Source organism: Tiliqua scincoides, chromosome 3 (assembly GCF_035046505.1).
Source record: "Tiliqua scincoides isolate rTilSci1 chromosome 3, rTilSci1.hap2, whole genome shotgun sequence".
NCBI lineage: Eukaryota > Metazoa > Chordata > Lepidosauria > Squamata > Scincidae > Tiliqua > Tiliqua scincoides.
Genome location: NC_089823.1, coordinates 151523115 through 151548195, shown reverse-complemented (window position 1 = coordinate 151548195; position 25081 = coordinate 151523115). Strand labels below are relative to the sequence as shown.

General features: G+C 42.6%; 1 protein-coding gene across 1 annotated transcript; it reads right to left on the bottom strand.

Annotated features, from left to right (window-relative positions):
* Positions 1 to 2873: 2873 nt before the first annotated feature.
* SUPV3L1 (Suv3 like RNA helicase) lies at positions 2874 to 23448 on the bottom strand. Its single transcript, XM_066622211.1, has 15 exons — positions 23157 to 23448; positions 20596 to 20673; positions 20159 to 20266; positions 18327 to 18441; positions 15976 to 16144; positions 12927 to 13038; positions 12675 to 12752; positions 11815 to 11906; positions 10606 to 10786; positions 9691 to 9784; positions 8599 to 8818; positions 7062 to 7142; positions 6339 to 6515; positions 4556 to 4704; positions 2874 to 3535 (listed from the first exon to the last, which is right to left on the bottom strand). The coding sequence occupies exons 1-15, from the start codon at positions 23419 to 23421 to the stop codon at positions 3055 to 3057; spliced, it is 2400 nt and encodes a 799-aa protein (XP_066478308.1). The 5' UTR covers positions 23422 to 23448; the 3' UTR covers positions 2874 to 3054.
* Positions 23449 to 25081: the final 1633 nt, after the last annotated feature.

Sequence of the window (25081 nt, the reverse complement as noted above, 5' to 3'; positions counted from 1 at the left end):
TCTTGAAATCTGTGCCAAGACACCAAAAAAGTGTCAAGATGGTCTTTGGTGTGGACAGGACCCCTGTCCCTGAAGCAATCTGCTTCCCTAAGCTGTGATCTCACACCGATATGAAATGTAAGTACCTATCTTAAGTACATAGGTAAGACCACGCATGCTGGTGCTCCTCACCAGATTGCCTACTATCAGCAACCCCCACTGGTATAGAGACATACATGGGAATGCATGCACACATATGCAGAGGTGACCACTGTCAACAAAATCTATTATCAGTATCTAGAAAGGTTCTGGAACAGATTATTAACCCATTTCTGCCTATTGCACAGGTGTACGCATTTGATCCTTGTTGCGTATATGCAACATTGGGCAGAAATGGCTTAAAGTAGAATGTATGCAAGCACTTAAGAAAATAATGGAGTGATTTCTAGACCCTGGGTTTCTCATGAACAAGTCATGCCAGACTAATCTTCTTTGATAAAATACCTTGTCTAGTAGACTGTGGGAATACCATGGATATACCGTACCTAGATTTCAGCAACACAAGGTCTCACCCTAATTGAGCCCATAGCAACAAAATATTTAACAGAGATGCCTCAGGGAGCACACAAGACAACAAGAGACCTACATCCTGGTGCCCTCCCTTGCATCTGGTTGGTGGGATACCCTGATTGGTGGGAAAGGACCTTGGTTTTCACTCACACACGTGCACCACCATCAGTGTAGAGCTGAGAATCTTGGAGGCTACATCAGCATATGGATGAGTGAGAATACAGCCTAATGCTGCAGTACCCAAGAGCCTTCTACTACCATGTGACTATTTTCTGATTTGTTGACTGACTGAATACTTTACCCTATTACCTCCCACAAAAAGAAAGATTCTCCACCAAGACCAGCATCATAAATACAAACAATAACAGAAGGTATATGTTTTCTTTTTACCAAGTCAGAATCTGACCACCAACTTTGTTTCAACCATATAGAAGCTTGTCTTAACAGGGATCTGCATTATGTCACTGCAGAATTCACCACCACTATAAGCACAGTGCATCTTGAAATCTGTGCCAAGACACCAAAAAAGTGTCAAGATGGTCTTTGGTGTGGACAGGACCCCTGTCCCTGAAGCAATCTGCTTCCCTAAGCTGTGATCTCACACCGATATGAAATGTAAGTACCTATCTTAAGTACATAGGTAAGACCACGCATGCTGGTGCTCCTCACCAGATTGCCTACTATCAGCAACCCCCACTGGTATAGAGACATACATGGGAATGCATGCACACATATGCAGAGGTGACCACTGTCAACAAAATCTATTATCAGTATCTAGAAAGGTTCTGGAACAGATTATTAACCCATTTCTGCCTATTGCACAGGTGTACGCATTTGATCCTTGTTGCGTATATGCAACATTGGGCAGAAATGGCTTAAAGTAGAATGTATGCAAGCACTTAAGAAAATAATGGAGTGATTTCTAGACCCTGGGTTTCTCATGAACAAGTCATGCCAGACTAATCTTCTTTGATAAAATACCTTGTCTAGTAGACTGTGGGAATACCATGGATATACCGTACCTAGATTTCAGCAACACAAGGTCTCACCCTAATTGAGCCCATAGCAACAAAATATTTAACAGAGACAAATATAAAGTTTTACACTTGGGTACAAAAAAAATCACAGGCACACATATTTGGCCTGGCAGAAGCATTAAAAAAAAAATCTACGGTAGGTAGCTTAGTGGACAAGCTGAACATGAGCCAGGATAGTAATGGGGCTGCAAAAAAGGCTAGCACAATGATAGGCCTACATTGACAGAAACAGATCATGTGAAGTTATAGTTCGACTCTATTCTGCATTAGTCGCACCTCATTTGGAAGAGTTAGAAGAGCGTGGAGCAAAGAAGACTAAGGGGAGATATGATAGCCACCTTCAAGTGTCTGAAGGACTGTCACGAGAAGGAGAGAACTTACTCCCAGGGGTTTCTGGAACTAGAATCAATGAAAATACAGGGAAATAGATTAAGAATAGACTTGAAGAAAAAATGTCCTAACTGTAAGAAATGTCCAGCACTGAAGCAGTATGCCTCATGCAGTTTGGTAGTTGTGGGCTCTCCCTCACTGAAGGCTGTCAAGCACAAGCTCGATTCCCACCTGTTAGAAATGTAGAGCAGTTGCCTGTGCTAATCCAGTAGGCTCTAATATCCCTCTAACATCCCATGATTCTGTGAAATATTGTAGGGCTTGAATAGAAAAAAAAAACAAAAAACAAGTTCCCCTAGAACACTTTCATTCAGAAGTATCAAAAGGCTGTCTTCTTTTTTTAAAAGACAACTTCATAAGCTGCAAATGAGAAGCCTCATGACCTCTCCTCCAGAGCTCCCTTCCAAAGAATCAGAATGAACTTTCCTCCATTGGGGACAATTAAAAGAGGCTGGCTTTCCATTCAAGACAGGTACAAGTCAAAATACAAAAGAGTTGTTTCACCACTCTACTAATCTGCTTTCTAGTGAAGTTGTATATTACCATTTATAATGCATTTATCTGTTGAACTATGCACCTTGTGGCAGGAGCTGAAAGAAAAGTTAGGCTGTATTATTCACAAAATGTGGCTGGACTTTGTGGGGTGATTCAGTGTGCGTTGAGCTGTCCAAGGTTCAACTTTTAAGTACAGATCTGCTGCCACTTTGGATCAACTTTATCACATGGGAAAGAAATACGGTTACTATAGCCTTGACACTTAGAAATTCTCTTGCTTAATGCCCAAGGATTCAACTCTCCAAGTGGACTGACACCCACATAATGGTACTTGCTCACATTCATATCTTGCAATATCCATGCTTCTCCCACCACAAATGAAACTTTAGATTTGTACACAACTTGAAGCAGGAGTCTTGTCTTTATACTTATACCGTAGAGCACTACTTAAGGCAATGTACAAATAATTATAACATTCTCATAACAGATGATTTCTGCAGTTTTTCATGAGAACAACAAATATATTCCTCCATGATCAAAAGACTGAAGTTTATTAAATGTTTATTTTGCAAGGTGTGGGATTTCACTTTCTCTTTTTCCCCTTGTACTTGTTTGGGCCTGCATTTTGAGCAGCAGTCTCGCCATTGCGATGAGCAAGCCACTCACTCTCCAGCTCTTTCAGCATATCCTGGGTAAGGAGTCCTTGCCGTATTAATCGAGCAGCCAGAGCCCCCTGAACTCGAGCTGGAGGATCCAAGTGTCCTTCCACAGGCCTACTGCCTATCACTTTAGACCCTCTTGTTCTTCGATGCCCCCGGGCCTTTGAATCATTTGGGAAAGACTCTCTCTCAGCTTCTGGAAGGTCTTCTGCATTCAACATCCCATCACTGACACAAGCCCTCTGAAGAGGAAAATCATCTGGAACAGACACAGCCCCAGAAGTGGCTTCTGAAACTCTGATCAGTCTCGTTATGTTAAGCACCCCAATCTGTATAATATCATCCAGTTCTTTCTGGATGTCCCTTACGAGGGCAGCATCTGGGAACATGTCCATAAACCGATAGCTGTAAAAAAAGCACACGCATTCAAGTCAGAATTCTTGAAAGATCGATAGCACTTCCTCTTACTCCATATTGCTTTGGATGCTTGACCAGTTTTCCTATTTTTATGTTTTATGTTGTCATCCAAACAGAGACTGAGGCCAAAGTAGACATTTATAGCTGTGCAGAGGAAACTGTTGCCAGTTTTGGCAAATATAAAACTGCTAACCAGTGCAAGCAAGCAGTGGCATTCCTTGAGGGGGTGGCAAATGCCCCAGGGCGCCACACCACCAAGGTGGCACCACCTTCCTCCTGCTCACCTCTGCTGCTCCCACCCCTTCTGGAGGCCTTCAGAGAGCTAGGTAGATCATGCGCAGACTCCCCAGCCTTCCAAAGATATTTTAAGGCACTGGGTCAGCAGGGGGGGCAGCACCCTGCAGTCCTGACCCTCAGCAGCACAGGGGCCAGGACCACCAGGGCAAGCAAGGTCATTTTTTAAAGAGACATACACTCCCAGAATTGCACGTGTCACCAGAAAATACACACATTACATATTTATCCATCCATTCCCCCATTATAAAGTGTGTGTAGGATTGCAGCTTTAGGGTGGAATGTGGGAGCTATCCCATTTCATACAAGCCACCACCCTGTGGCAAAGGGGTGGTGACTTGGGCCAAGGCACACAATGAGATTCAGGACCAATAAGATTTGGTTCTAAACTTCCCAGATCCAAGTCTAACATGCTAGCCAAAACACTCACTGGCTTTCATCTCCTGTTTGCCTCCACGAGGCCTTTCCTGTATGTGGAAAGTGAACCCAAAGAGCTTTCTCTCAGATACACCAGTTTTCTACAAATGCAGAATTTCTGACAAAGAGGCATTTTCAAAAAAGGAGACCCCAACATGTTGTCTGAAATAGTACAGTCCAGAAGAGACTGTACCAGGTTATAAACATGCTGCCCTGAATAAATTCTTACTGAAAGTTTCTTATGCTTCAAAGCATACCATATTAAGAGGAAGTAGTAACCTAGCACCCATTCATTACCTTAGCCAAAGATACAGATCAAGGACATCATGAACAGCTTCAAGATGTACAAGGTCCTTTATGTTCCTGGGTGGGGTCAGAGGCCAGTTAATATGCCTGCACAGCCAATCAAATGTCAGAGGTTCATTTCTACTGAACTGCCGTGCAAACTAAAAAATGACAAATGCATTAAGCAATAAATATTAATGTTATTTCAGTTAAAAATGAGCAATTAATCTTCGACATTCCTAAATGTCCTTTTGCAACAGATTGTCTTTTCTCTGCCAAGTTTAAATGCAGCAATTTCAACAGTTTATAGGCTATAAATGATAGCATATGTTTTATACAGTGCTTTGGTTTAATACAGAACAAACTGCATGGAAAGCAAAAACAAACGCATTTATCTTTTTAAAAAATTCCCCCATATTTTGAGAATACTTTAAAAAAATTACATCACACAGTATTTGTTTTTATGTTCCCATTTGCTCTCCATAAATTTTTCAGATAATCCCTCTTGCTTGGTGAAATACAAAGGTTTTCCTCAAATATCACATTCTCAAATTCAGCTAACAATTCGGATGTCTAAGCTGCCCTAAATCTCATTAGCAAGATTATTGCAAGAGTCACTCATAGAGGAGAGGCAGTAAAGTCAGCCTGGTTGGTGAATGATGCAGGTTCTTAGCCAACTCTCCAGAACAGAGAAGTAGGGTGAAGTCAAAAATCACATGACCCCTCAGCAGTGACCTTTCCCTGTTAATGTTAGGACAATTTTCAACCTCACAGCTGGGACTTCATTTTGATTGGTCACAGATATGTTTTATAAACATGTCTAATGAACCAAGGCAAGCAAGGGCTGCTGGATTTTATAATAGACTTACTGATTCAATCAAGGATAAAAGAAGCAAAATACAAAATGATACGCTACAAAATCCTTAAACTTTCCCCAGCTGCAATTGAACCAAAGCAAAGCCTTTGCCACTAAAGCAATTCTTATCAGTCTCACACGTTCACAGGTCAGACATCTTGTTACAAAAGGTGTGCTAAAGCTGCATATGCTAGAAGTTTGCAAGAGTCATTGAACCGACCCCTGGAATTCAAATACTCTGGGATAAAACACCCTGGAATAAAACATACAATTCAAACACCCTGGGATAAGAAAGGCAATGAAACAGTTATGCACAATCTCTTCCCCCCCCCTCTTTTTTTCTTCAATTCTTTTTCTTACTTTTACATGTTGGATGCCCAGAGATTGGCTCCAGTTAACTAAAAGGAAGCACCTGTTTCTTAAGGTTACACATGTCCATTTTTTACCTCCACCAGTGAGACAAGCATTTATAAATATGTCCTGCTTTGCACGTCCTACCAAGCTGAATGCAGTGCATCAGCAGCTAGTGCTTGCTAATCTCTATTTTCACAGTCCCACGTCAAAAGCAAAACCAGAAGGCTTTCTAGCCCCTGGTGAGCTGCCATTAAATAGCTGGTGGGATGTGATATAACCCCTGAAGACAACTTTGTGCAGACCTGCTTTAAAGCTCTTTTACAATTTTAATGGAATAGCTAAACAGTCACTAGAGAGGTCAGTCTCACCTCTCTAGTGCGCAAGCAGAAGTTGTCTTTAACAGCAAGATTGTGGCCTTACAAATCTTCCAAACAACATGTGTTTAAAAAATACCCCCAACTGACAATGATTTTCCTCATTAGTTTCCTTATATGCTGCAGTCAGAAGATGCATTGCAGGCAAGTATAATATAATACAAAGAGATGCAGAACGCTAGCTATGACCAAACAGATGCAAACTACTTACCTTTAACAGAGAGGTGCACACATAAGGTTGCTTTTTGTTGATAGGTGCTGTGCAGAATACATATCTTGCTCTCAAATTAAGTGGAATGTGCTGGATCATGTCAGCTAGAAATTTGAAGTCATCAACATTGCAGACAAAGTAGAGGCCATCAACTTGAGAAAGACTCACAAAAATATCCTGTTTGAAAAATAAAATATATAACTAGGCAAAGCTCTGGCCACCCAAATGGAAAACTGCCAATGTTCCAGATCTCAAGAAAACTGAGAGAAGCACATGCCCCAGGACAGTTTCAGAAGCTAACTAACATGGCATATGGAAGGAAGAAACCTACCCTTCAGAAGAAGAAAAAATCCACTTACAGGGGTGTAAAAGAATTTCTCAATCTGCACATCAAGTTTCCTACAGTCACTAGGAAGCATAACTATTACAAACAGAAAACCAACACAAAGACCCAAAGGAGCAGATGGCCCACAAGTAAGGGAATCACACATGCTGCCAGCACTTTTCCTGCAGCTATCACAGCAGAGGACAACCTCTGTTAAATTCTAAAAGCTGTGCAACTCCCTCCGCTGTAGAAGAAAACATTGAAGAGAAAGGCCTTCATGTACTTGTTCCGAGTACATGCACGTTCTTCATGACTGCAGCTAGGGTGCCCCAACTACAATAATGAAACATGTGGTGTGGTGCTAAGGTGTATGACCATTAACAAGGTTTGATTCTTACAATGAGATTGGAAAGAGTGGCATCAGGAAGGTGATAGGCAAACATCTCAATCTGCTCTGCAGTGGGATGCAGGCCAGCAGTCTGAAAAAAGAAAAAGGAATAAAAATGTCTCTTCTTTAAAACAAGATTTAAATAAGAAGTGTACTTTACTTGACCATCCGATGACATAACTCAATAAGCTGCAAGAGAACACAGTGACCCTTTAAGGCAGTGGTTCCTAAACTCTTTCAACTGATGGCTCCCTTTACCTACTGGGCCACTGGTCATGGCTTCCCATTACACTGTATAGGGCACCAGGTTTTTCATGAGGATTCTGTGGTTCCCTGGCTGGTTTCCATGGCTTCCTGGGGAGCCACAACTCATAGTTTGAGAGTCACTGCTTTAAGGTCATGGTGCCATATGCAACTTTTACAGCACTAACATGAAAACAGCATCAAACAGAAAAAGCCAAACTGCTCTCTGAACTCCTTTGCTTACTCAAACTTTTTATCTTGGTGAGCTCACACCATGAGTTTAATATCAAACAAGAGTATTCGTGGAAGCAGCAGCGATGTCCATGAGCAGGAATACTCTTATTCTCCAAGTGTTCAGCTCATGGAAGTACAGTACTGATCTTAAGTAAATGTTTTGTTTGTTATATACAGGGAATGGGGTTGCCCAGTTACCCAAATATGCCATTTAAAGCTTTCACAAAACTTAAAGCTGGTACCTCTGACAGGGGTCCCTCAGCTCCTTCACTCACCTGACCAGGACCTCATGAGGAAAGAACTGGAATATCTCCATCCCTAGAGGGTGCTCTTGAAGAAAGGAGGGGGTGGAGTGGCCACCACCAAGTAAACCCTATCAAGTAAGTGAGGAATGGGGCTCAGGAGGATGAAGATTCAGGTTAACAGAGGTTGTCATTTTGACAAGTGCTGGATAAAGCAACTGTTACGACACTGTTTATTCCAGTACAAAATCAACAGCATATAAAAGCATGGTCTGAAGTCTATACAACCAGCAAATTCCCTAAGTGATATCAGGAACATAGGAAGTTGCCTTTTGTAATAAGTCAGGCTACTGGTCCCTCTAGGTCAGCACTGAGTGGCGGGGGCTCTCCAGGGTCCCAGGCATGAATTGTTCTGGGTTCTACATGCAACCTTTGACAGAGCATGTGGCTCTGCCAGCTTCAACTCCCCTCCCCTATATTTTGACTGCTGAACTCATGTTAAGGTGTTCCAGTGCTGCAAATGGAGATCACTGATCACAAATACAAATTACACAGGCCAACATACATTTTGCTTCCTTAAACCAATTCCTGGGTATATTTGGGGTGCCGATTCCAAAAATGGCATCCGTTTTGCCCTATCACGTCTAGTTTTGGAGATATAGTATAGCCTCATTAGTGAATTGTTCAAGCAGCTTCCTCATGAGGAAGCCTATATCATGGCACAGCAAATTCATATCAAACCACCATAAAGTTTGGGAAAAACTTTTCTGACCCTCAATTTTGTAGGCCTGTGTTATTTTCATCAAAGGAAAATATTACAGATCTTACCACTATGGGATCCACTGATTTATTCAATATTTCCTTGAGCAGTGCCAGGTCATCACGATGCATGGTCGTGACTTCCCCCTCTTTGAACACAGTGCTAAATCTTCCAGCTCTTCCTGAAATCTGCAGAGCCTGAGAAGTTGTGATGGTATCCATTTCCTTCTCTCCCTTCTCATTGACAGTGGGTTTTATTAGAGAGTTAAAAATGATTCTTTTTATGCTCCTGAAGGGAAAAAAGGACAATAATGAATTCAAGTACAAGTGAAGTCACACAACATGGTATAATATTTAGTATTTGCTGCAAATACTATATATTATACCATATTGTGCCAGAGATATATCTCTTGCTTTCAGCAAAATCTCAACTGAGCAGTTCCAGAAGCGATATAGGGCAAATAGCAACAAAGGAAGCTTTCCAACCTCCCTGTCAAATATTGACTCTCTACTAATAAATAATTGCCCATTACCCAAAGTTCCATTCTGGGCTACATGATATCTTGGATATGCAGTCAAGGCACATCCACTGGGGGACACACAGTGCTACGTTGTCCGACCCCCCAACCATCCCTCAACTCCTTTCCATGCCACGTGAGGAGCAAGCAATTCCACTATTACACACCTAGTCTAGCCAAATCAGACATACTGCAGCTCCAGATGGCTGTACTATATTTGTCACTAACAAATGCTGGTGCTAGGATGCTGGAGGCCCTGGAGCAAAGCCCTGCATAACCCTTCCACAGCACCCTCAGATGGCACATTGAGCACTACGATTGCTACCAGTACTGAGGATTCAGGGGCTGCTTTAGCCAATAATCCCTTTGATGTGGGGCCACCTAATGTAATCTTGTCCTTCCCTACCTGCCATGATGATATTCAAAGCTCTTCACAATTGATAAAGAATCTGAGGGGGTGTTGAGCGTCACTACAAGGCAGGCAGACTCTAATGGGATAGTTGTTCCATCAGATGGTACTGACTGAAAATATGATTTAGATAGCCAACCTGAACATATATCAAATGGCAGCACTCTACTGACTACAAGGACAAAAATGGTTCAACCATCTGATGAAGTATAATCTTTAAATCAGGATACTTACAGATTGAGTCCCATTCCAATAGCATCGGTGGCAACCATGATTTTACATGGATCATCAGAATCATTGAATTTCTTTGCCTGCATAAGTTTTGTCCCTGAAATGATTGAATCACATGTATAGTCTACACTCCAAGAAAAGATGCATTTGAAATTGTCACCTCATTTCCTTTCTATGTGAACCACATTGAGAACTTTGTATTTATTATTTCACTTTGGCTTCAAATATGGTATGTACCATTTTTAACTTGCCCTTACACCTTGGATGGTGATTAAAAATGGCTTAGGACTATTTTGGAAATGACAGCAGCCCACCTCAGCAGCATACATATTGTGCCTGCATGGAGACCTTATTTGTGTAGACTGAAATCTTCACATAGCACCTATAAACACAAGGCCACTGTGACTTCAATGATAACATTGCATATTATTAGATTGCCTTTAAAATGGTAAGTGCAGGCACAATCCCTACAAATTTAAGATAATTAGGTTCCCCAACTCTGTTGAGAATCATTGAACAGAACAAGAATGAGATGTGAAAATACAATGATACAGGATAAAGTACAAAAGAGAAAAAACACACCTAAACACATTAGGACAGTGGTTCCCAATTTTTTTCAACTGGTAGCTCCACTTGAGCTACTGAGCTATTGGGTGCAGCTCCCCATTAGGGCTACAATCCTATATACATTGTATAGGGCTACAGGTTTTCAGCTAGGGTTCCGCAGCTCCCCAGGCTGGTTTCCACTGCTCCCCAGGGAGCCACATCTCACAGTTTGGAAACTACTGTGTTAGGCAAAGATGATTTGCTTACTGCTCCAGATTATTCAAAACACCATGTAAAAATGCAGATCGTTACTCTGCATTTATGTCTCAAGAGGCATTTCTGCCCACCCAAACAAATATTAAGAGTACTTACCAGGTGGAAGACTTCCATATATGACTGCACACTCCAGTCCCCGTGCTTCAATCTGCCGACTAACTGAATATATATCGTTCTTACTGAAACAGACAATGCAGTCTCCAGGTTGAAGTTTATCTAGGGATTCAAGTGCCTCATCCAGCACTTTTATAGGGGTAAGCCTCTTATAATTTCTCACCTAGGGAGAGATAACACCACACTGTCATAATTGTGAGAGAAATGTAATTAATAGGAGACACGGCAGAGAGAGATCAAACAAGCTACACTGGCACATCAAGGAACTGTGATCCTTCCTCCTCCACCAACTCAGACAGCTATTCCTCATGCTGCAAAGTCATTCTGAAACTCCTGCACATTTCAAATGTAGCTTGTCAGACGAGAATGAGAAAGAGTAGACAGTACACAAACTTGACTATTCCAAGATCAGAAAAGGAACATATAAGAAATCACCTATTTATGACCACAGCTCATAAATCTGGCCTGAAGGAAATGAAGGAGCCTAACTCACACTCCATTTCCTAGGCAAGGACATTTTCCAAGTGCACATGTTCCAGGAGAAAACTTTCAGAATCAAATACTCTAAAGATGTGCACCAGGCAGCAAACACACACTGAGACATTGTTCAGTGGATTTTTGTTTTGGGGAGCTGGGGGAGGAAAGCTAGCATCTACTGTGAACTACACGGTCACTTGACATTTTGTTTGATTTCTGTGTACTTCGGTCATCAGCAAACTGATATTTCTAGAGTATAAATTGGGATGCAACCACTACAAAAACATTTACTGCATTGTATATAATCAACTAACCAACAACATCTCCAAGAAGGTTTTGCTTTAAGACATCAACTCTTGATGGAAGAGACTTAATTTTAAAAAATTGGCTCTTAATAGTATTTTTAGGAAAATAGACATATACTGTATAGATCAGGTTGGCCAGCCTTTCAATGTTAGGGCTTCCTGGACCTTTAACAATTGTGCAGAAGAGGGAATTTCAGCAGGAGCAGCTTGACATCTCATAGATAACTGCACCTGCTGAAATTTACACAATTGTTAAAGGTCCAGGAGCCCTAGCGTTGAAAGGTTGGCCACCCCTGGTATAGACTTAGGGCACAATCCTAACCAGGTCTACTCAGAAGTAAGTTCTATTGTGTTCAATGGGTCTTACTCCCAGGAAAGTGAGGTTAGGATTGCAGCCAAAGATGCCTACCTCAACCTCCTCCCCTGTAGTATACATGAGCTCTGTCACCAAGTTAATAGCAGCAGCTTCACCACAAACATGAATTTCTTCTGCACACAGTCCTGGAAATAAACATGCAATTAAAAAGAAATCATCAAATGGTTTACATATATCATACTTATTGATCACAGAGCTATAATTACAATTAATTCAAGGGAAATGTAATGGGCACACTGCAAGTTAAGTAGACATTCATAGGTAGAGAAACCCAGCAAGCCTTGCTATGTGCTGTTCTTTGAACTATCACCATTTCATTTCAATGCAATGCAGGTTAAACTGGAGCCATCTGTTCAAAACTATAATTTCTATAGTTTCTATAGTTTCTAAACTATAACTGAGAATTATGGATTCATTCCAATCTCCATCTATGTTTCCATCTAACAGCAGTTCACGATGGAAGCAATGACTGGGATCCAAAGGATCACAAACTTTTGTTTCAAAACAGCAGCCACTCCCGACTTTCCAAACTCAATTTGCAAACTGCACAAGGGTCTGCTACTCAGTGAAACCAAGGTACAATTACCACTGGGCATGCCCAAGTTTTTAGCTGGACCTTCAAACTACCACCAGTAGAATCTCACACATAGGCTGGAGAATGCCAAAACAACAAACTCTGTTTTGGAAGATTCAAAAATGCATAGATCAAACAGTTCATATATTCATACTCTAAACCACCTCTCATATGGTACTTTATGAAAGGTCAGCAAATAATCCATTTCCGCCCAGCTCACAGTCTACACATTTAATCCTTGTTGCATATATGCAACATTGGACAGAAATGGCTTTTAAAGAAAGATGCTTTAGTCACATTAAACTCATGGAAGACATACCCAAGAGTGCACGTGTCCAGGCCCAACCCCTGGAAGGATCTTTGATCATCTGAATTTCATCAATCACAGCCACTTCATCTTAAAAGACAAAAAGTGGAGAATGTGATAAAGGGCATAAAACAAAGCTTTCAAAAAGGTACAATACATAAGTAGCAATTTCCAGTGTTAATTCTTTGAACAGGATACCCACACAGTTTAAAAACTACTCAGTAAATACTTTATTTTTTGTTATAAAAAAAAGGGCATACATACAAGGGGTAGTAACACTGCACATTTCAATGGTACAAGCAACATGGGCAGCTTGCCTGCCTTCGGCATCGACACAGACACGTTCTTCCCCAGTCACCAAGTCACATGGTACTTTCTACAAGGTTTAAAAAAGGAAGACAGAAATACACATGATTTTCTCAGAAAGAAAACACCAGTGGAACTTCCCCAAAGATACTGCATTGAAAGATGTGGGTCAGTGTCATGAATATGTACAATTTAGGCCTAGTAGCATGTAGTGCCTGAACCAAGGTAAACCAGTAACAGAGAAGTGGCTTGCAGTTCCTAGCTGCAAGGATGTGAGTAACAACAGCCAACGGAATTTACAACTCAATGGGAGGTGATATTGTAGCACCTAAGCAGACAGAAAGGCCCATCAAGGATGGAATGCAGCTGTGGACCTCCAATGGGGAGGGGAGAACTGAGAGGGCTAGCATCCAGCCCCACTTCAGGAAGATTCTGTCCCCAAGAGTTCTGATTGGGCAGTTTAAATGAGTACAGAGTCAGACTCTCACAAAGAGAGTCTGGTCCAACAAGAAGCTGACGGAACATACCAAGATCCAGGTCTACAGAGTTTGCGTCCTGAGTACACTTCTGTACTGCAGCGAGTCATGGACTCTTCGCTCACAACAGGAGAGGAAACTGAACGCTTTCCACATGCGCTGCCTCCGACGCATTCTCTGCATCACCTGGCAGGACGAAGTTCCAAACAACACAGTCCTGGAACGTGCTGGAATCCCTAGCATATATGCACTGCTGAAACAGAGACGCCTGCATTGGCTCGGTCATGTCGTGAGAATGGATGATGGCCGGATCCCAAAGGATCTCCTCAATGGAGAACTCGTGCAAGGAAAGCGCCCTACAGGTAGACCACAGCTGCGATACAAGGACATCTACAAGAGGGATCTGAAGGCCTTAGGAGTGGACCTCAACAAGTGGGAAACCCTGGCCTCTGAGTGGCGCGCTTGGAGGCAGGCTGTACAGCATGGCCTTTCCCAGTTTGAAGAGACACTTGGCCAACCGTCTGAGGCTAAGAAGGAAGGCCCATAGCCAGGGAGACAGACCAGGGACAGACTGCGCTTGCTCCCAGTGTGGAAGGGATTGTCACTCCCAAATTGGCCTTTTCAGCCACACTAGACGCTGTTCCAGAACCACCTTTCAGAGCACGATACCATAGTCTTTCGAGACTGAAGGTTGCCAACAACAAGGTTGCCAACAACAGAGTCACCTCAGGCCTGTTAGCCTGAGAAATATAAGAACAAAGTCCAAGGGGTGTGCCTGGGTCTTTTTTCTGTTTGGTGGAAAAGGTTGTGGGTGCAACATCCTGCAGGGAGAGCCTGTCTGCCAGGGCCATGTGGCCTCATAGATAACCTGGAGGAAAGATCTTCAAAGGAAAGCTAACCCAGGTGAGAGTAGGGAATAACAGAAATAGCCAGTTAGCTTTGTTATTTTAATGCTGATATGTTTCATAGAAGTTTTATGCCTCTAGCATTTGCTGCCTTTTGTAACTTATGTAACCCTATGTATTTAATAAAGTAAAAATCCTTTTACTAAGTTGTTACATTGTCTGTTGGGGATAAAGGTTCAGAATCCTGCCTAGCCGTTCAGCAAGCTACCAAATACTCACTGAGGACTAGTAACTTGAGGACTGAGGCTTTAATTAAAGAAAGTGCTCAGTGCCTGCAAGGGATAGAATTAAGCCTAGAGGGTCTCAGTGTCCCTGGACGGAGACACTGGCATGTACAGGGTGGTGGCAGCACTACCAAATAGGGGTCCTTGAGGGCTCTAGGGTTTGAGAAGCAAGAACTCTGAGCACCCCAAAACCCTGGGAGTGTACAATGTCTACGACAGTCAGCAACATATAGCCCAACAAAGCATTTGATGCAACACATAGGATCTTTTTTTAAAATGTGAACTCACCAATTCTCATTGCAAACTAGATCTAGAAAAAACCTAGATGCAAAAGTAAAGGCTCAAAGGAAAAATGGGAATGGGGGAAGATCCTTCCCTTCAGAACTTCTGTAATTTTCTGTGCCAAAAACCAAATCTTGTTCAATGGATCACTTCTGGACAGGGACATCTGGTGTTGGAGCAGACACACCGAGTTCAAGCAAAGCACTTTTCTTCTGAAAACCCTTGAAGGCTCTCCATGAATCTGGATTTCTCCTTCCTTTCTCACTGTCAACTGTCACATTCTCCAGCTGATATTCTACCTCCCACATTCTATCTCCATCTCAAGACTGACAGCTTTGCTTTAAAGAGGCAAATTCCCATACACAACCTCAAACACACTTTTTTTTTAATCTGTATAAATTCTAAGGGATCTTTGCCATTCCACCAACAGGCTTATCTAATTAGTTTACTTTCACTAAGGAATTCCTGTGGCACTAGCTTTGAAAAAGATTTCCAGATCTCGTGGCCATATACATACTATGGCAAAAAAAAATGTTAATGGGTTAATGTTATGGTAAATGGTAAATGTTAATGTCAGATCAGCACAGCAGAGTCAAGGAAAGCAAAGTGCTGCAGCTGAAGGGGTGTTCTGCTTCATAACTATTAAAAATGTCATTTTTAAAATGGCCTACAAAGCATCAAAAGACTCTGCTGGAGTGTGATTTTAAGTAACTCGCAGGTATTTTAATTGCTTTTCAATGATGCTTAAAACCACACATGCAAAAGAGCTACAGAACACAATTATAATGTGTTATAACTGCCCCAGGATTTGGATTCTGTTATCTCACTTAGAAATATTCTGCTCACCAATTCTATAGTAACATAACTCCTGAATTCACTAATGCCTTGATCAAAACAGAATACAGACAAACAATATAACAAGTGACAATTAGTATAACTGTATTATCACATATTCATCCCCTCTTACTCTTCCCTCTCCCGTCAACAGGAGACTACATGCTCCTTTGTTTTAGCTTACACAAGTCCGAAAAATATTGCATAGTACTATATTATCAAAATATACTGTGTAAGAGGATGAACAGACACATGGATTCACAGAAGTATAAATGCACCAACATACAGCATCATTACTCTTTTGGAAGATTTCATGAGCCAGCAGCTTTAAAGGGCCACAATATACTCCTGACTTTGCTGCTAAATATCTCTGGATTGCATGATAGGTTTTCCCGCTATTTGTAGGGCCAGCATGAAACACAATTTTTCTCTGGATGGCCCTGGCATCAGGATACCTAGAACACAAGGACAAAACACACAGAAACAATTTTATCAGCATTGGGTTTGCAAAGGAATTACCCTAGCCTATTTTTAAACAGTTATTTTTATTGCTTAGCTGTAAAAATTCATCTCCGAAAGAGAGAAGAAGCTCCCAAAGGTTAAAAATACAAGTTGATTTGTACAGGAACTTAATTCCCCTTTTTGAGGAATAGTGTATTGCTCTTCCCCAGAAGTGATCTTCCTGGTGATCAACGGTAAACTGAGAAATTAAGTTGTTCACTGCCAAGAAGATAGTTTCCTCTTCTTTCTTTTTATGAGATGCAGTATTTCCATACTCTTAAAAATGCACTTGTTATAGATGCACAACAAAATTTCAATATTCGAGATTGTGGTGAATCAAAACACCTAGTCACTCCTAAACACTTATGTTTGAAACTGTCAAAATCAGTGGCATTTGCTCACAAGTAACCATACTTAAAATTAGAACCACTGATCTCCTTGTGAACATTCTTTTTAACATTGTATCCTAGCTAGACACAGTAAGCCTGGGTATGATTGGTTTAAGCGAAGCCTACAGGACTATCAAGGAAAGATTGCTCGATATTGAGCGTCAAGAGCTATTCTGTGCAGCTAACACCATTTGCTCTCCTCTCCATCTGCACATCCCAGTCAGATTTGGGAAGCCAGCTTCTTTCTTTTATCATCTGCAGTGCCCACAGGCTCACAGAGCATTCTCCCTTGCGAGATGCAATGCATTTCCATCAGCTCTACTAGCGGGCAGGTTTAGTGGCATTCCCTACTCAGAAAGAAGATGTACCTGTGACAGGAACTGTGTGGAGACATTACATCATATCTTTTTTTATTGCCCACTGCATGACACCCTTCATAAGAACTATCTGGCTCCACTGCTGAACAAAATGCAGGGTTGGGAGGATTCATTTAAATTACAAACTCTTCTTTCTATAGAGGATACTGACTCTCTTGACAAGGTTGCCAACTTTGTTTCTGGGATTCTGGCAGGACGGAATTCTAGGTCTTCTGCTATATTATGGTGAATGGGGGAGGGGTACTGGATGATTATGATTGTTTTATTTTATTGTGTGTGTGTGTGTGTGTGTGTGTGTGTGTGTGTGTTCTGGATGTTTGTTTGTTCTGTATTTCTGTTATCTATGCCAATAAAGGTCTTATGCATGTATGTACTCCTAGCATGCTATTTTGCTCCTTTACTGCTTAGCACAATTTCATAGGTCCTATCCCAAGAAAGCTCAGATTCCTAAGTGACACTGGAATGAATGGGACTTGTTAGTCATGACCAAGACATCTTACTGATTTCAGTGGTGATTAATTGTAACTATCTTCAGACACAATCCAATGCTTACTGGGTTATGTTTAAGAATAATGTAAAACTTCCTCCACAACCAAATAAGCAACACTGGCAGCTTTGCTTTAGAGAGATAAATTCCCATATGCAAGTTCACACACAGTTCACACACTGTGCGTAAGTTCAAAAAGGGTGGACAGAAAGGGAACAGTACTGTGTTTTCATTTATACATCTAGATTAACTAGGCTTATTTATACAATCAGAAATTTCACTAATACGATTCCTGAGAACTGTGGAACAAGACGTTTCTAATAGGAGACCTAGAATGAGCCACCATATCACTAAGATCAGGACAAAGCACTGCAGGAGCAGCTGTCCAGAAGCCAGCTCTATTTGTTAATGCCCAATTAAGATTTATGGCCCATGGTTTCACATTTCAGAATTTTTTAAAAAATCAAGTAACACAATCCCCTCATCATTAGATCAGATTCTATACAGGATACAGCTCAGACATAAGCTACAATTCTATGTTCATTTACTTAGGAGTACACCCCACTGAACTTAGTAGGACGATACAAGAAACATGCACAGGATAGAAATGTTAGGGTGAAATCTAGTAACACTTATGTGTCACTAAAATCCATTCATTTGAGAATACATCTATAAATATTTTAGATTTCAAACCACAGAAATCTCACATATCAGTATTCAAGATTTGACACTGGTTTCCTGCTCTTAGTATAATCTTTCAAACAATGGAATAAGAGTTAATACATAATACAAAAATGCTAAGTACAAATAAGAACTACATGAAACAAACCATCTCAGCACATAAACAGTTACAAAAACAGACAAAGTTTTTAGAAAAGCTAACCAGTTGGGTGGCAATCTTAAATCACTGATTTTACGTAGATCATCCATACACTCAAGCATAGGAAAGATCTGCTTAGCATGTCTCATGAAAAATGGAAACAGATCATCAACGTGCCCTGGGGAAAAAAAGAAATACAGCTAGTAAACTACTAGTAAACTACCAGTCAATGGTACATTCAGAACAATATACAGTCATTTTTCATTATCTGCTAGGGTTAGGTTCCTAGAAACCCCACTGGATAGCAAATTTTCATTTAATGAACCACTGATCCTATGTGATCAATTGGGTTAGGTACAAGGGGTACCCGGGGGGGAGCGGTACCATCAGAAGAATCCAGCAGAGACCCTCAGGAAGCCAGCAGAGTGCAGCAAGAAGTGACAAAATGTCCCTGAATGCTGCAGAGACATTCCAGAAGCTGCAGGGATCTTTAGAACAGCACCTGCAACAACTCCAAATCTCTTTAAAATGACCAGCAGAAGCTTCAGCTGGTCATTTTAAAGGGGTCTGCGCTGGACATAGGCACCATTCTGAAGATCCCTGCAGCCTCAAGAAAATCTATGCATAGCAGATAACGAGAACAGAGGCATGGATAATGACAGAGGATAGCAATTCTGTACCTAGCAGATAAGCTAATTCTCAGATAGCAAATTCACATACAAAGAGAAATGACTGTATAACCCTGCTCAATTTGCTAGATGGGTTTTGCCAGTGGTCAATTCCTCACGTCCATAAAACAATTAACTGAGAAACTCCTTCTAAACTACTGACCTATCAGAAAAAAACCTAAGAATGCAAAGTAAACTTCTGATATTTGCCAATGTTCTAAATGGCCCATAAGAAAACAGTTTAAAGATGTAATTTGTGAATAAATCATTTCTGACATGTTTGGAGTATATCTTTCCTACAAACATTTTTTCTTGGAGACCAAGTTGCAACATCTCTTATAATACACACAGCTTCAAGCACAGTCTCAAAAGGAAGATGTTTACGCTCCTTCAATTGTTTTAAATGAAGAAATTGCTTCAGAAACATTCCAAGAGGTTTGGGTCAGGATTCTACTCTCCCAACACAAGGGGCAAAAGTTCCACATGTGTAGGGGAGACGCCAAGGAATAAACAATGGGAATAAGCAAAGAAGCCAACTCCTCTCTCATGTATTCTGTACCCCTGTATGTCTTGGCAGAGCTCTTCACCTGCTTCCAAGCAGGAGAGGAACACAAGGGAGGGAGATTGTCCTTAGTCACACTTAAGCAAACAGACAAGCCCCATGCTTTTCTCTCTTGCTCTGAAGTAGGAAAAGGAAGTAAGGGAGAGAGAGTTGCTAACTATGCTTAAGAAGTAGCTCTCTGGCTGCACTCAGTTGCACACAAGACATCTGTGTCACTGCCGAATACAGTGAAACAGACAAGGTCCAACTTTTCTTCTCCACCAGAAAAAAAGACTTAAAGGCTCATGATTATAGATCAAGACTACCAAACTAGGAGAAGCATCCTCTCTAGCAAGAAGAGTGGCTTTCACAAGTTGTCAACAGCCACCCTTAGGGTATAACAGCCTGTCTCTCTCACATGCAGGTACCAGATACCTAAACAATAATACCTGGCATCTATTTCAAGTATTCAACAGTAGGTTGCTTGTGGCTACCTACTGGTTTATGAAGTAGGTAGGATTTAAACTAGACAGTTCCTGACTTACACTGACATTACAGCGACAAAGCTTCCAATCCTACAAAAACCTCACAAGTAAATAGTAGCAAGACCAGTCATATTTAACCAGTTATATGAGCAAAACTCAGTAAGCAGGATTTCAAAGTAATTTGATGTTCTATATACTTACCTGCACCACAGCATATATCATTTAGAATAATGTGTACATCAGGACTCAAAGAACCAGACTCCATAATGTATTTCCTAAAGCTTATAAATGCTTGATGAAAAAGTCGAGCTGTAAAGTGGGGGGGAGGGGGGAGAATAAAACCAACAAGAGCTCAGTATTGCAAATTACATTGCAATTCCCTAGAATACTAAGATAAATACATCAAGCATTTTAAAATGAAAATTTAATAATTTTGCAGTAAGTACACCACTTCACCCTAATTTCAAATTAAGTAAAAACACCATCAATCTAAGAAGAACGTTGCCAGAGTTTCAGAAGCTAAATTTGCTTAGAATAGTTTAAAATTCCAAACTAGATTAATTCAAAACATGCAGGCCTCCTAAACCATGAGGAAACATCTAAACAAATTCAATTAGCCCCAGAACTATGTTTCGTACCATCTAGTCCATTTTCTGCCCCCAGTCTTTGTATCTCTTTTCTCTTGTAAAATTTATTTAGTATTTTCAAGGCTTCACCTAGAAAACAAAACATAGAGGTCATGCTCATTGGTGAGACAAATTACAGAAATATGATTAAAGCTATATAACTATGACTACACACAACAAATGTGTAGTCATAAGACAGACATACAGTACATTCAGAATAGACCAATTGTTACGAGAAGTATCGTGGTGGAAAGTAACGTGGAAAGGAAAGCTTTGAGGGCCCTGCCATTTCTGGTTCAGACCACTAAAATATGCAAGAAATTCCAAAAAAGGTTAAAAAAAAAAAGGAGTGCTTGCCTAATGCAAATAATCAGCTGCTTGCTCATTAAATTGTCAGATCCAAGCATAGAAATTAGAACTCCTCAGCCTGCAACATAAACTGTAAATTACTTGTTGAAACTACCAAAACTGATCTAACAAGAAATACCCCTTAAAAAAAATTTGTGAATGTATGCGTACAGCAACACTGACAACACTAAATCCCCAAGTTACAGACATCCAACTTAGAGATGACCAGGTTGGCACAACAGTGTTCCTAAAAAAACATGATTGCATCCTGAGTTTTGTTACTCATGACTAAACATCCGCTGAAATCAATAGGATTCAGTCACTAACTTCACTCAGGATACAACACACTGCAAAGAACTAGGAAGTTTGACTAAGTATGCTTTCCCTTATCATGAAAACCTATTTGCTTTGAATGACTATAATTCCTCTTAAAAACATACTAACACAGGGCTGTCAAACTTGTTTCATACTGAGGGCTGAATAGCATTCATGATGCCTGCTGAGGGCCGGAAGTGATGTCATTAGGCAGGAATTGATGTCATTAAGCAGGTCATAATAAAAAATAATTACTTTTTTCTTACTTAGGAACTCCTTAGCTGCAAACAACAGAACAGAAAATACAAAAATCTTGATCATATTTCAAGATATGAGAGAGCCCAATTTTCATGTCAGCTGCCCTTTCAGCAGTAACACTACAGCACTGCTCAGTAGATGAGAGCCTGAGGGCCGGATAGAAAGCTTCCGCAGGCCACATCTGGCCCCCGGGCCTTATGTTTGACATCCCTGTACTAACATGCCACTAACTCCCTTCTTATCCCTTCCCTCAGTTCTTACCATTTTTAACCAAGTCAGAAGAGTAGAACAGACATTTCTAGTTATATCACGTACGCTTGTTCACTTGCATTCAAATGGGAGTTACAACCAAAAAAGTTCCCTTTCCAACTCTAGGAATCTATATTGCTTGGAGGTCTTTAACCACAGAGCCAACCACTGAGGAAATTACACTTGAGGACAGCACATGCACTGGCAGGAGGTTGAACTTGATGATCTTGTAGGTCCAACTCTATGACTCTGGCTCAATCCTATCCAACTTTCCAGCGTTGGTGCAAATCCGAAGTACAGGAAAAAATGTTCCCTTACCTTGAGGAGGCTTCCATGACTGCCCCCCAGTAGGATGCAGTATGCACCCCATTAATTATTATTAACAGTGTTCATATACTGCTTTTCAACAAAAAGTTCACATAGCAGTTTACAGAAAAAGTCAAACAACTAAATGGTTCCCTGTCCCAAAAGTGCTCACAATTTAAATAAGATGCAGAAGAACAGCAGCAGACAGACACTAGAGAAGTCACTGCTGGGGTGAGGAGAGCCAGTTACTCTCCCCCTGCTAAATGAAAGAGGGGCACCCACATTGACGCAGTTGCATCAGCATTGGAAAGCTGAATGGGACAAGGCCCCAAGGCTGCAATCTTTGGAATGACTTTCCCATGAGTAACCCCCCACTGAACCCAATGGGATTCACTTCTGAGTAGGCATGCATAGGATTGCATGCTAAGGGTGGACAGAATTGCAGCCTAAAGGCAAAAAGGCAGGGAGCTTGCACATGCCTGGAAGCTACTAGCCAGAACAGCTATTTTCAACCTGTGTGCCATGGCATGTTGGGGTGCTGTGAGTGGTCCACAGGTGTACCACGGGAGTTCGAGGGAGGGTCATTTGCTAGTAGGGCAGATCCAAGGGGTACTACGGATGCACGCCCCCCCCCAAACTACCAGCAGGCAAAGGCACTTGCTGGGCTGAGGAACAAAACTGGGTGCAGGGGAACACTCACTGGGCAGGCACTGGCAAGACTGACTGGAATAGGAGCCCAGATCTACCCAGCCAGCAGACCTGGGCTCCAAGACCAGGTGAGAACCCAGGTGTACCCAGCAGGTAGACCTGGGCTCTGGAGTTGGTAGTGCCCGTGCTCTGCCAACCACAAACCCTGGATCCACCCTGTCTGCCAGTAGGGCCACTGGGGGTGTGAGCCCCCCACAGGCAGCGCAGCGTGCCTGACACTCGGAGGGCCCTGTCGGTGTGCCACAAGCGAGCACGTCCCAGCGGGGGTGGCACTGCAGAGGCAGGGGGGCCGGCACAGGACAACCCTCCGGGTCTGCAGGGCATCCACGGGCCCCCTTCACACGCCCGGGCAGCAGCCCGCGCCAGCCATCAGCAGCAGCGCCGCTTACTCTTGTTGAGCGGCCTGGTGAGCTCGGCACCCACGTCCCCCTCCGGGCCGGGCGGCAGCGGCGACACCGGGAGCGGCACGAACAAGGATGTGTCCGGGGCTCTGGCGCCGGCGCCGCCTCCGTCGGAGGAAGCAGCGGAGCAGGAGAAGGCCGTCGCTCGGGGCGGGGCTGCGCGGCTCGGGCCTCCGCCCCGCAGGCTCCGGACAGCGACGGAGCCCCGATAGCGGAGCCGAGAGAGGAGCCGCGCGCACCCGCTCGCGGACATCGAAACAACCTGACCAAGGGCTACAACCCTCCGGCGCGCCGCTATTGCGTCATCGCCATGCGACCCAGCAGGCCCCCTCTCCAGGGGTGCCTTGTTGAAGTGCCTGAGCGGAGGAGCCGCATAGAAAGCTCAGGGCCGAGCTGGTTGCTGACGTCATCTCGCAGAGCAAATAGGGTCTCGCGCTCCCCAACCCCTGATTCACTCCTCCCCCTCAGGCAAGGTGCGGGGCAGCCTCTCTCTCTGCAGCACTCTCCAAAGCGAGCACGTGCGCTCAAGTGCTGCTGCCACGCGCTGGTCGGAGCTGCTCCTACTGCAGCCAGGGGACGACTCCTCTGGCAGCGTCCTGGCTTACCTGGAAAGGGGCTGCAGCCGTGACCCACCCGTGTCATGTCAGGGCACAGTGACCAGGCGCTGCAGTGGGCAAGGCACACCAGCAGTGTTCTGACCATTGACAAGGCACACCATGCTGCTGGCCTGGAGAGATCCCATCCCCCCAATGGCCCTATCAGTGAATGACATTCCCCCCTCCAAACTCCTGTGGCACACCTGTGGACCTTGCGTGGCACATCGATGTGCCACAGCACTTGACAGGGTGACCAGGTGTCATAACTGCAAAGGAACACCAGGCACCCAGAAGTGTGGGACGTCCAAGAAATACATAGGACATGCCAAAATTAAAGCTAAAAGCACTTGCATAGTGATTTTGTGTGGCTAATTTAAACATTAGATTACTTGTTATTGAATTTCAAACTATATTACTCATAATTTATTAATTACAAGAAGGTCATGCACTGCCTGCTCAAAGGGAAAAGGAGGGCACTTCAGTTCTTTTCCCAGGCACAAGGCTAAAAAAAGAGGACATGCCCTGGGAAAAGACAACCTCCGGTCACCCTGACAGCACTGCCCTATGCTTTTCTTCTTACCTCTGCTTAACTAAGGTGGAATCTTGGTTAGAGATCTCTGAGACATCCCCTGTTCAAGTCACTCCACAGTCTGAGCTTCCTTCCCTCACATAAACACGCCTTCAGCATCATGGAAGGCCCAATGGTCTATACAGACTTGGAAACCTTCAGTATTCGCACTCGCTCAAAATCAGAAGTGTAACTAGGATAGAAACTGGGGGCACCTGTCCTAGATACTATGGGGGGGTTGCAAAGTGGAAGGTAGTCACTTCTGGTTTCTCCCTGGAGGAGGTACAGGTGGCTTCATGCCCCCAACCTTTTCCTGTGGAGGCTCCTCTTTGGCTCATACTTCCTCCAGGGAGAACCTAGAAGTGACTGTCATATGACATCACTGCCCCAGGCAGGGGGACTTTGAGGTACACCTGTGGTCTAAATATAAACAGAGAAATTTTTGTCCAGTAAGGTTAAATCTGTCCCCCTCAGAAAATTTCATACTCATTGTTTCCTGATTTGAACTATCTCCACATCTGCTGCTACATGCAAGGAATATAAGATGACCTACTACCCAGTTAGCTCACCTGGAGCTAAGGAAGGTTCAAAGAATCCTGGGCTAAAAGAGAATCTTGTGATGACTGGTAAGAGACTCTTTTCAAGCAAAACCAGAACCACTGCAAGACAGATTGTGTATGCCTTAACAGTATGAGAGCCCACTAAGCTACCCCTTTGTAAACACACTCCTCACTTAGAGATCAAAGAGA